Source organism: Condylura cristata, unplaced genomic scaffold, assembly GCF_000260355.1.
Source record: "Condylura cristata isolate star-nosed mole 26May11 unplaced genomic scaffold, ConCri1.0 scaffold00009, whole genome shotgun sequence".
NCBI lineage: Eukaryota > Metazoa > Chordata > Mammalia > Eulipotyphla > Talpidae > Condylura > Condylura cristata.
In genome coordinates, this window is record NW_004567110.1 from 2,773,219 (window position 1) to 2,785,044 (window position 11,826).

At 63.3% G+C, this 11,826-nt stretch overlaps 1 protein-coding gene across 1 annotated transcript in view; it reads left to right on the forward strand.

The window, feature by feature from the left end:
• Positions 1-11,826, forward strand: part of COL22A1 (collagen, type XXII, alpha 1) — a 144,036-nt gene that overhangs the window by 88,042 nt on the left and 44,168 nt on the right. Inside the window, exons 37-39 of the mRNA XM_004679973.1 lie at positions 4,311-4,388; positions 9,445-9,480; positions 10,478-10,531. Of these exons, the coding sequence (XP_004680030.1) occupies positions 4,311-4,388; positions 9,445-9,480; positions 10,478-10,531 (168 nt within the window). The remainder of the gene's footprint in view (positions 1-4,310; positions 4,389-9,444; positions 9,481-10,477; positions 10,532-11,826) is intronic.

Genomic DNA, 11,826 nt, shown 5'->3' on the forward strand with positions numbered 1-11,826 from the left:
TGTTCCTCGCCCGCGGTCGGGGCAGCGGTCTCGGCGGGAGGGCTGCTGACCCCCCAGGCACCGGCTGCCCTCCGCCGTGCCCCCACCGCAGCAGAACCTGGGGGAGGAGACGGTCGGGCTAAGGCGGCCGCTCACCCCACCACCTCCGCTACTCCCCAGAGGGCGCAGGGGGGGTTGCCGTCTACTCCAGGGTCCCAGAAAGGGGGAACCCTGGGACACACCAGGCCCCTCTGGCAAGCACCAACTCTTGTGCAGCCGCGCTCTCCAGAGACCGTGCTGGGTGGCAGGATGCGTCTCTGGAGTCCCTCCCGTGCCTGATTCTGCGCCAGTTACCAGCGCCTTGCAGTTTCACTCACGGTCCCAGCGCCGAGCTGCCGGCGCGTCAGGTCCCGAGGTTGGTGCCCAGCGGCCAGCGTGTGAGGCGTCCTGGCCGAGCGGCCCCGGGGCCCCGGAGGAAGCACACGGCTGGCGGCCCAGCGCGGCGCCAGCAGAGGGCAGTGGGCGCCCTGGCCCTGCTTGGTCCGCTCTGGCAGGCGTCCGGGGGGAGGCGAAGCTTGATCTGATCTTGAGGTACATGTAGCCGTTGGAAGGGGCAGAGCACTCGCCAGAGGAGAGCTGGAACTGGAACTGCGCCCCGCCCAGCAAAGAGGTATTTGACCAAGCGCGAATCAAAGCGTTAAAGGGTGAAAGTAGTCAGTGCTGAGAGTGGACTAGGCGGTTTCACTTGACGTCAGCATTTAGGGTCGCCTAGATGGAAGTGGTGCTGTACAGTTAGCACGTTTCCCCTTACGCCGGCGTCTGTTGGTGCAAGCACATTTGAAAAGAGTGCGTGTCTCCACTTCCTTCCGCCCAGAGCCACTTCCTGTATCATCTAGCACTTACCTGATGTTTTCCGCTGCTCATCCCGGCTGGCTAGTTGACAGCATTTAGAAATTCTCCTGTGCTGTGCTGCTCCCCCTGGTTTGTTTCCCCCGAGCCCTAGGTACTCACCCCAATAGTGGGGACATTTTATTTTCCTTCTGTATCTGCAGCTTTGGGATCTCAGCAACAGAGCCACAGAGTCAGTCACCTTTTCAAATGGTACTTAAAAGGCCTGTTGAAGAGAATATCCAGGATACGGAATCTGCAGTCTCAGAAAGGACTGTTACCCGCATTCAACTTATTATCTACATTAAGTTCATTAAATTCACATTCGCTTTGCCTCCAGACTTTCCCCCTCCAGCCAGGTGACCCCTGTGAGTACCCCGAGCTTGCTCTAATTGATGAGCATTTGCCGCCAGTGGTGATTTTGATGTTCACAAGCTAAGTAATGAGAAATGGAAGAGTTTTTCGAGCCACGTGGGCGAACAAACCCAGCTCCTTATTTTATGAAGAAAAAAATGGGATGATTGCATTTGTTGGAGTAGAGGGCACATGTGGAGAGGGCCTGCGGGCCAGCGGCCGGCCTCAGGAGGGAGGGAGCGCCCCCACGCTGCAGCGGGGCCAGCAGCGCCCACAGCCCCCGGCCCCAGCAGAGGGCCTTCAGCATGCAGGGACATTGATCTCTGGGAAGGAAGGCAAACGCATCCGAAGGGGTAAAGAAGGAAAACGGCTAAGGCATCCTTTCCCTGTGATAATTATTTATGAGGTCAATAGAATGTATCTCCCAGGCAGTTTGAGTAAAAATGGGTGATAATGCAGATACATACAGTTGCCTTGCCTCACACAGTTACATGATCAGTCAGTGGAGTGACACTTATTACTGATCACTCCGTGGAGTCTGCTTTCGGGTGCAGCGGGGAGGTAGGTGTGTCTGAGAGACTCGTCCTGGGGGGTGCTGTGGAGGTAAGTGGGTACTGGAGAGGAGAGAGGCAGGCTGAGCCCTGGGGGAGGCGGGGTGGGGCCTGACCGCTCACTTCACCAGCCGGCCTCAAACTCACGGGGCTCGGAGATGAGGCACACTGTCCCGGCCAAGTAGTCGCTCCTGTTAGAATGCGCCGCGTGTAGCCCGAAGCTGCAGGCAGTGCGGCTGCTGTGGGAGGCTGTGAGTTAGACTGAGGCTTAGAGACAGCAGTTCCCACAGTCGGTTGACAGTGGCGAGGGGTTGGAGGGTCTTCTCCTGAGGAGCACAGAGCAGGAGGCCGGAGGAGCGCCTGCGGGCTGGCCACCCAAGCGCTTTGGGAAATCAAGGCAGGAAAGCTCGTCGCATCCTCGAGGCCCTTCCTAATTACTTGCCAATGGAGACTGTTAAAGATGCCTTTCTTTTGGGTGATGCTTGTTTCTAGCAAACTAATCAGGCTTTGCTTCATCCAGAACCGGTAACTCAGCCCAGCTCGATTTGCAGGCAGCGGCTCGTACTTCTGAGACCCTCTGTTCCTTTGCTGTAAACATGAGTAAGGGATATTTAGCCCCATCTTAGGGAACATGCTTGTTATTCAGTTGATGTCCTTCTTCCATGACCCCCCACTTCCTCACACACTTCCGCCTCGGCCCGGTTGGAATCTGGCCCAGAATGCCTTGCAGCCAAAACAGATGCTGAATCAGTATTATGGGATCTCACTCATGCGCCTTCCTTCTTAATCACGAGCTTGCTTGTTCCGACTGAGCATTAAGGTACTTTGTTCTTTTCTTGGGGCCATTTTCTAAAAGTTTCAGCTCATTAAGCTGTAAAATGTAATTTCTTAGGGGAAATGCAAGCATCACAGTGGGCTGGAAGCATCCCGTCGGGCCAGGCCTGGAATAAGAACTATCTGGTGTTCCAGGCTGGACTGAGGGCACTTTAATGGGCCCCTCCGCCCCTGTTGAAGCTCACTTGGGTCGAAAGCAGACTTTTGTGCCTGATGACACGTGCGTGATGACGCATCATTGCTTCTGGCCTGCGGGCGATGGTGATTAAAGACAGCAAGCAGGGCCAGCCCTAAGCTGGGCACACACAGTGTCGACGTTGTACCCACCAGAGTCTGACTCCGTTGCGCTACTGGACAACTCTGTTGAGTGACTGGGTTTGGACGACTGAGTTGATGGCTCCTACAGTGTCTCCCATAGATGTCAGGGGGCAGGCAGACTGCAGTCTCACTTGTCACCCACCTGGGCACCGCCATATTTACAGAATTGCCAGAACTGCTGGGGACCATTGATTTGAGTTCTGGATTGGACTTATTTTGGAATTTAGAAGGGAAGTAATGTTCAGACTGTACGACTGTGGTGAATAAAGTCTCAGGCACTCTTAGGCCAAGAGCTTATTAGATGCTCAAGGTGAGGATTTAAACCTGGGGAGGAACCCACACAGAGACTGCCCATGGGAGCACTTCTGCAGACACTAGCCCACTTCCACATCGTAGCCAGGCGCCGCGAGTCGTGGGCACTTAGCGGGAAGCTGCTCCTGAGCGGGGGGCTTCCGCTCCGGCGTGTCCAGACCCACGGCCAGACCGTAGTAAAGGAAGGCCATGCAGGACCCCGTCTCCTTCCCTGTGAAGAGATGCGAAGGCTGGACACCCACTGGTACATAGTTGTTACCTGAAAACACTGGCTCGCCCCTCAGGCAACGCAGAATTCTGCATTCAAGGTGCTGCGTGCGTGTGGCGAGGGCGTGCTCGTTGCTGGCCGCAGAAGGGCGGGTCCCGGGAGATTTTACACGTTTGCATCAGCAACACTCGGGAGCACGCGGAAGCCCCTCTGGCCGGACCCAGTATTGCTCAGCAGAAACGCCTAAGTAGGCAGACAGCGGACTGGCCGAGGCTAATCCGGGGCCCGGGCGCCCCGCCCGGCAACGAGGGGCCAGAAGCTGCGCGCGTGACCGCCCGGGGGCAGGGCCTGGGCTGCCCCTTACCTCCGGCGCAGACAAAGACACTGGAGCGCGGGGGCTTGTCACATCCCGTCAGCAGCGAATAAGGGTGGGAGTCGGAGCTCAAACCCAGGCATGTGCAGGGCGTCACTAGCCTGCCCACGGTGCTCGAGGGCAAGGTCACGCCGCAGTCACCCTGCCCTTCCCGGTCCCTGTGAGAGAGAGCAGGAAATGCGGGTACTTGGCCAGTTACTGGTGGGCCGGTCTGCGAACTCACTGGGGGTGTGGGCCCAGGTGGGGTCAGGATGGGGCGTGACGGGGCGGTGTGGTCAGGACCGCCTGCGGCGCCGTGGCCAAGGTCGGGGAAGGTCAGCTGTGAAACTGCCTGACCACCGCCGGCGGCTACAGCCCCGCGGGCCCCGGGGGTGACAGGCTGCTCAGGTGAGGGGACTGCGGGCCAGGCGTGGGCTGTGGGGGTGACCGTCTCTCTGTGCCCTTCTCTCTCCTTGCTGGACTGACCGCTTGGTCTCATGTTTTCTCTTTCTAGGGGGACCGAGGCGCACCTGGGGTTCCTGGGCCTCCTGGCAGCCGTGGTGACCCGGGCATCGGGGTTGCTGGGCCTCCTGTGAGTCCTTGTTCGTCCACAGCTTCTTTGCTCCTGGGCCAGGCAGCCACTCCCTGGGGTCCCCCGACGTAGCCTGGGCTTGGCTGTGGGGACACCCCCTCTCCAGCTAACCTGGGTGTGGGCCACTGGTCCGAGGGTCGGTCAGAGTGCAGGTGTGTCGGCGGCGGCTGGCCGTGTTACTAAAGCTGGGTGTGTTTCTTGGGGGAATGCAGTTTGGGGGGGCAAGACTGGTTTGACTCATAGAGAAGTGAGCAGGCACAGTGGGGCTGCACTTTAAATAGAGGAAAAGAAAAGACAGACCCACTCGGCAAGAGCTGAGTTGGAGCAAGTGGCGTGAAACGGAATTGGCTGGGTAAGGGGTGTGATGCGGGCGAAACAGCAGGCTTTCACACATTCCGGGCGAAAACGGGGTGGCCTTAGCCTCCGCCTCTGATCAGGATCAGGGCGAGCGTGATGGGGCTAAGAGCAGTTCGAACACAGCCCCAGAGCGAAGCCCAGAAAGGAGCGTTAGCTCTGACGAATGACTCATACCCCTCAGGAGGGTGAGTCCGCAGGTTCCCTAGAGGTGGTAGATTTGGGGGTTCTAAACCTTGGCGTTTTAGGGGATCGTGAGGTTCAGTGTCGCCGGGCCCCCCAGGCTGGAGAGGTCTCCAACCCTCTGGGCCGCCCCAGCTGGCTGTGCTGGAAGGAGAAGGCACGCAGCTGGTGGCCTGGGCGGGAATGCAGGCAGGGATGGCCAGAGACGCTGGGCGATTCTCTTCAGAGAGCAGGACACGGTGGCCTGTGGCCTCCACTCGTTGTGTCGAATTCTGCCCTTCTCCCCCTTTCTGCTGAGGGGTACCATCAACACTGCGGCCAGTCTTCAGAGCTGGGGCTTTATCTCTCCCGTTTCGTTCTCTCTGAGTGAGAGACCAGGCCTTGTGCAGGCACCTCCCAGACGCGTTTACTTTTTGCCTGACAGCCTCAGTCGAGCCCAGCAGTTATAACAAAAATACCACAGTCCAGAGGGCTTTCAACAGCACAGACTGGCGTCTCACAGCTCTGGGCCTGGGGTCGAGGCACCGCAGATACTGACTGACCCCTTCCTAGTTCGTGGGTGGCGGCCTGTTCCGAGTCCTCTCGGAGGGAGGGGGCGCGGGCCCCTGGGGTCCCTCACAGGGCGCTGCCCTCATGACCCAGTCATCTCTCAAAGCCCCTCTCCAGCCCCACCCCTGGGCATCCGCTTTCAGTATATGAGTCTTGGGGACACAGAATCTGCACAGCACATGCCATTATTTAAAAGAAGCGCAAATACCCAGTTCCTTTCCCCGTCATGGCTAAGCCTCAGACCCCTGCCACCCCTGCAGAGGTGCTGCTGTGATTCTCACGATTATTTTAATCCAGCCCACATGCCAACTCGGCCCTACTAAACGTGATGCAGATATAAACCAGAGCAGCGGCTGTCCCGCTTCTGGGTTTTTGCTTAAGCAACACAGAGCACACCCCCCAAGTAATTAAAGCGTGCCCATTCTCCATAGGCCCTCAGAAGACACACAAGGAAATCCAACTCATCCCCCACAATCTCTCTTACAAAGTACGACGCCTGTCCCTCCCCCACGGCTCTCCGACACTGCAGGCTTGCGCTGGTGTCTCCGTCTGCTGGATCCTCCGGGGCTCGCTCTCGCTGCCCCGGCCCAGCCGTGCCTGTTCCCTCTCCACCGGCCACGCCACCTCCCTCCCCCGTGCTCCTGCAGTCGGGCCTGATGGTGGCAGGCGGCCCGCGGCTCTGTCTGTCTCGCGTCCCCGGAGACCGTGGGGCGAGGCGTGTGGGATCCCCTTGGGATCCCCAGTTTCAGTCTGTGTTCTTTACGAGATGTTCTCAGCTGCAGTGCCTGTGAGCAGACTCTCCGCTCATGCCATGAGCTTTACCTCTCGCCCAGGGAGGCCAGACTCATTGCTGACATCCTCCTTTTAATGGCGCCCGGCCTCCGAACCGGGCAGGTTTCCCCCCAGGCAGGAAACGCCAGGGGGCGCTGCAGACCCGTAACCTGGGCACGGTCCCCCCAACCCCGTCAGCATCTGGGTACCACGTGCTCCCGTCTCCCCTGAGGAGTCCCGAGCCCTTAACCAGAGTGGGCCCCCGCCCAGAGAAGACCCCACTCCTGCGGGTCCCCACTCCGCGCCAGCTACAGCTTCTGCGAAACACGTCCCCGCCCAAGTGGTCCCACCCAAGAGTGATTGGCCGACTCTGGCCAAGAGGCTGTAAATCAACTGCTTAGTGTCTTCCCTCCACTTGAACTTATTAAAAGCTTCCGTGGTAGATGAAACCTTATTGAATTTCCATAAATCCTGCCTCTGGCTTCGAGCCCAGGCTGCTAATGGCTGGAGACCCGGGGCGGGTTCAGGGAGGGGTGAGGGCAGGTGCGTGGGGGGTCGGCAGCGACGTGGAAGGGCCCGTGGGGAATGCAGGGCCCTCGCGGAATCCTGTCGTGCGCCACCGGGGTCTATGTCTGTCCCGTGCCGGACAGGAAGCCCCCAGACGGCCACCGCCGCTGGCCTGTGCACGCTGGCTTGATCTGTCATTTGGTGGAGGCAGGACTCCGGAGAAGATCTTTGAGAGCACGAGTCAAGGGCGAGGCGTCTCTCTGGGAAATGATCTCAGAGTGGATGCTGGCGGTGTGGGCTGGGGGAGGGAGCCACGGGCGTGCTGACGTCCAGTCCTTGCCGGGCGCACTGTCTGTGCCGGGGCAGCTGTCGGCCAGCACTTCCGGTCACATTGGAAGGCTGCTCCCCGGGGAGATGGTACCGGGGACTCCTCGCTGGCTGAGTACGTGAGCTCGCGTCCCCCTGGGCCCCAGAGCCCTGGGCAGGAGCCTGGAGCTGCCAGGCTGGTGTGTCCAGACCATTTGGAAGGGGGCCATGACGGCGTCTGCCCACGGCAGTCCAGGGGAACGTGCGGCTGGCTCAGGCCGGGCCGCATAACTGGTCTAGGGCCAGGGTCACGAGCCGGCCCAGGCCAGTGTCTCAGCTGGAGTCACCTCCCGGTTCTCCCCGCCGCAACTGGAGGACCAGAGCGATTATTCCATTAAGTCCCCTCAGAGCAGGCGTGTTCAGGGTGGATCTGGCTACGTGACTCTTCTGACCCCTGACCCACGCCCCGCCGCGCTCGAGGCCGCGGCCCCCCGGCAGCCGCACTGCCCAGCAGGGACAGGCCCGCTGCCAGCCGCGCCTCGCCCGCCGGGAGAGCTTGCGCGTGACCCTCTTGGAGCTTCGGCTTCTTGCTTTGAGGCGTGCGCAGGACTCTGCTCACCATCGGGTGGCCTCTGGTCTTTCTTCAGCAAGGTTTGGGGAGCTTACAAATAAGCTGCTCCAGCGGCCGGCCGGCCAGGGAGTGCCTGGGCCGCGCTGAATCCAGGCGCTTAAGGGCCTTGGGGGCTCCCGGGGGCAGCACTACCCGACCCTCTCCCCAGCTCTGCGTCAGGCCACCTGCAGCAGCAGGGGGTGCCGGGAGGGCGGTGGCTTGATGACCCCGGCCCCTGCCTCGGTTGGTCCCCGCGAGGAGGAGAGACGGTCACACGTGGTTCTCAAGCGCCAGACTTCTGATCTGGAGGGAGAGCTGCGCGCAGCGCCACTGTGTTCCGGCTACACCAGGCACCGGGCTGGGCACTGGGACGCGCCGGGCCGGCTCTGCCGTCTGCAGACAGCGGTGGGGGGCGGGGGGCGGGGGGCAGGATGGCGGGAGGCGGCAGCAGCAGCGGACAGTGTCCGTGCAGAGGGCGGGGAGCGGGCACCGCCTTCACGACACCCTGGGGGAGTCGGGAGGCCCCGCGGGTGGTGGCCCCAGCTGAGTAGGGCACTGGCTGTGTCCAGGTAGCGGAGGCCGAGCAGACAGCAGTGCAGAAGCTCGGCGGGCAAGGGCCAGGGGGCGGAGCTCTCCTCTGCACAGCAGGGCCACACCCTGCGACCTCACCTGCGAGTGCCGGAGTGCACCTGTGTGCACGTGTGCAAGCACCTGTGTGAGCATCTGTGTGTACTTGTGTGTGAACCTGTGTGTGGGGGTGCCTGTGTGTACCTGTGTGTGTACCTGTGCGCGTGGGCACCCGTGTGTACCTGTGCGCGTCCTGTGCGCGTGGACACCCGTGTGTACCTGTGTGTGTACCTGTGCGTGTGGGCACCTGTGTGCGTGGGCACCCGTGTGTACCTGTGCGTGTACCTGTGCGTGTGGGCACCTGTGTGTACCTGTGCGTGTGGGCACCTGTGTGTACCTGTGCGTGTGGGCACCTGTGTGTACCTGTGCACGTGGGCACCCGTGTGTACCTGTGCGCGTCCTGTGTGCGTGGACACCCGTGTGTACCTGTGCGCGTCCTGTGTGCGTGGACACCCGTGTGTACCTGTGTGTGTACCTGTGCGTGTGGGCACCTGTGTGCGTGGGCACCCGTGTGTACCTGTGCGTGTGCCTGTGGGAGCCCGATGGGGCTCTGTGGCTGCGTCAGCCACGACTGGCCCCGTGGCCCTGGGCCCCCAGCAGAGAGCAGCCGCAATTTCAGGGATTCTCAGCAGCGGGTGCTGGGCCGAGGCTCCCACCCCACCGACCCCTACCGGAGAGGCCTCGGCTGTAGGAGCCAGGTGGGTGCCGGGCAAGGCGGTGCCAGTTCAGGGGCAAATGGAGAAGGTTCCAGGATTTGACGTCAACGTTTCTGGCGATGGCAGCTGGAGAGAGGTGTGGCTGAGAGCGCGCAGGCTGGCTGCCGCCGGGCCCAGTGCCCTGAGCTCGCCGCCCTTGACGGCTCCGGCGCCTGCAGTGCTCTGACGGAGCCGGCACAGGCGGCCTCTCGCCACAGGCAGCGGCCCGGCAAGGCAGGGTGTCCACAGGCAGAAGCGGGGGCAAGGCGGTGACGCAGGAGAGCGGCTTCAGGGAAAGCCGGCCCCGGGCAGCAGGCCCTCCGCAGGTGGCCCCGGGGCGCTGCCGCGGTCTGGGGGGACCCTCGGGGAGAAGTCCCGCGGAGCTCCGTCTGGGTGGGGGCCCGGCGTCGTCAGCTCCAGCGGCCGCGTCCCTTACTGCTGTGCTTGTTTCCAGGGCCCCTCTGGACCGCCTGGACACAAAGGGCCCCCGGTACGGTAGGATGCGATACGGGCTGGGTTGCGCGGGGGCGCTGGGCGCGCCTAGGGGGGCCCTGTCGTCGCAGGCCGGGCGGGGGCTGAGGGGGTGCGTGAACCCCGCCGCTGGGCTCCGTGACGCGCCGTGGCCAGGGCCGGCCCTGGTGTGGTGGATTAGCGCAGCCTGCCGGAGCCCAGACCGAGTCCTGGCTCCCACGGCCCCGGCCACGCGGCCGTGAGCGCACGAGTGGGCGTCCTCCCTCTGGGCGGTGGGCGTGCGGGCCGCGGGGGACACGTCCCGGGCAGCAGATGCCCATTTACCAGGACGCCTGTGAACTGGCGCTGGCGGAGGACGGTGCCGCCAGGCCTGGGGGCACATGTGCGAGCCGTGCTCGCGTGGCTTCAGTGCAGCAGGGCGGGGTCCCCCCACCCCCCGTGCTTAGACGAGGCAGCCGAGCTGCAGTTTAGCCCACGGGCGGGAGACTGCAGAGCAGGAATTGTGGGTGCAGGAGAGGCCAGCGGGCTCCTGATGGGTGGGGTCGAGGCAGATTGTGAAGGGGAGCCAGGCGGGTTCACGCCCCGCAGCCCCACCGCCGGCCCAGCGCCTGCTGGCTCCCGCCGGGAAACGCCCTGGGAAAGCGAGCCCGAGGGGGCTACGGCCAGTTCCTCGTACTGTCCAGACGTTTTCCAGAGAATGGGACTGATCTTCCCGCACCCTGTGCTGGACCTCACAGGGTTCACTTTCCTGGAGGGTCAGCACCCCCAGGACGGCTCTCCCAGGACGGGCAGGGCCAGACGGACCCAGGCCCGCTCCCTGTGGCATCTGCCCCTCCCTCTCAGACCGGGCCGGGCGGGCACGAAGCTCACAGCTTTCCAGAACAGCCTGTGTCTAACGTGCAGGCGAGTGACCTGAGCGCAGCCCCTGGACACCCCGCTTGGGCCTTCTGCGCCAGCTGGGACAAGGACAGGTCTTCTCCTAAAATCTTGGGGGTGGGTGTCTTCTTTCCCTCTAGGGATCTCGAGGCTCACCCGGATTCCCCGGCCCCCAGGGACCTGCCGGCCAGGACGTGAGTGAAAGAGGGCTCCCTCGGGGTCAGGGTCCTCACACATTCGCACAGAGCCCACCCTCCCGGTCTCCCGGAGCCCTGGACCCCCAGCCGGCCCCGGGCGCTGGTCAGGGCTTCCCAGTGCAGTCCCCGTCTCGCCCCCCACGGACACGTGGGGCACCTGTGTGTGTACGGCGCTGCCCGCGGGTCCTGCCGCTGGCTCCGTCTGCTGCCCCTGTGCTCGCTGGCGTCTCCCAGCCCTCTCCGCCACGCCCCTGCTTTCGGTCCCTTCTCGACACACCCAACTGGTCATGTCTGCCAGCGGGCTCACGCCAGGGGCCGCCCCTCCAGGGCTGGCTGACCCCGCTGGGAGGGCGTTGGGCTCCCCGGCACCCCGGGGCTCTGCCCCTCTTCCCCACGCCCTCTCTGCCCACTGCCTGGCCTCTGCTCGGCTGGGGCCCCGGGCAGGGTGCGGGGCGAGCCCAGAGCTGCTCCAGCAGGGAGCCCCGTGGCTTCCGGCGTTACCCCGGACTCCAGGGCCGGTGGCCGCGGGGGCGAGTCCCGCCAGCAGAGGCTCCCGCGCCGGGAGCAGCGCTCAGGCTGGGCCCGCCCTGCCCTTCCCTGCCTGCCGGGGCTCGCGTTCCGGGGGAAAGGCGTCTCCGGACTCCTGGCTGCCCACTGTCAGCACAAAGTCTGTTTACTCACATCCTTGTGCATTTGGGGACAGCGCCTGACTCCCGCCCCGCGGTCTCCCGGAGATCGCCCCGCCAGCGCCCCCCGCACAGCCCCCCGGCCCACCCTAACCCCCCTGTGTGTCCCCGCCCCTCGCTGCCCGCCTCAGCTCCACGGTCAGCTCGCCAGTTTGGGCTTCGTCGGGCCTTTGTCCGGCCTCTCTCGGTCCCTCCGTAAGGGAGGCCGCCCACGCTCCTCTCCTGCCGGCTCTTTGCGGAGGGCAGCCGGCGAAGGGGGCTTCTCCCCGCCCACGCCACCCTCGCCTGTGTTTGGGAAGGAATGGTGGGAGCCACCGTGCGCGCGTGAGCGTGTGGGCGCGCCTCGCGTGTGCGTCGCGTGCACATGTGTGCGCACAGGTGTACATGTGTGTGCCCGTGTGTGGTGCTCTGAGTCGTTGTGGTGCTGTTTCCGCCAGGGGTGATGGTAGTCCTGGGAAAGCTAGCTTATTCCGACCTCACGCTGATTGTTTTCTGGAAGCCGTGGGTTTGCGTTTGAGAGAATGCTCGTGGGCGTGCGTGTTCCTGGTGGGGTGCTGCGTTTTCCTGCCAGGTTACGCTTTGCAGCTGTGGCGGCTGTGGCGGGGG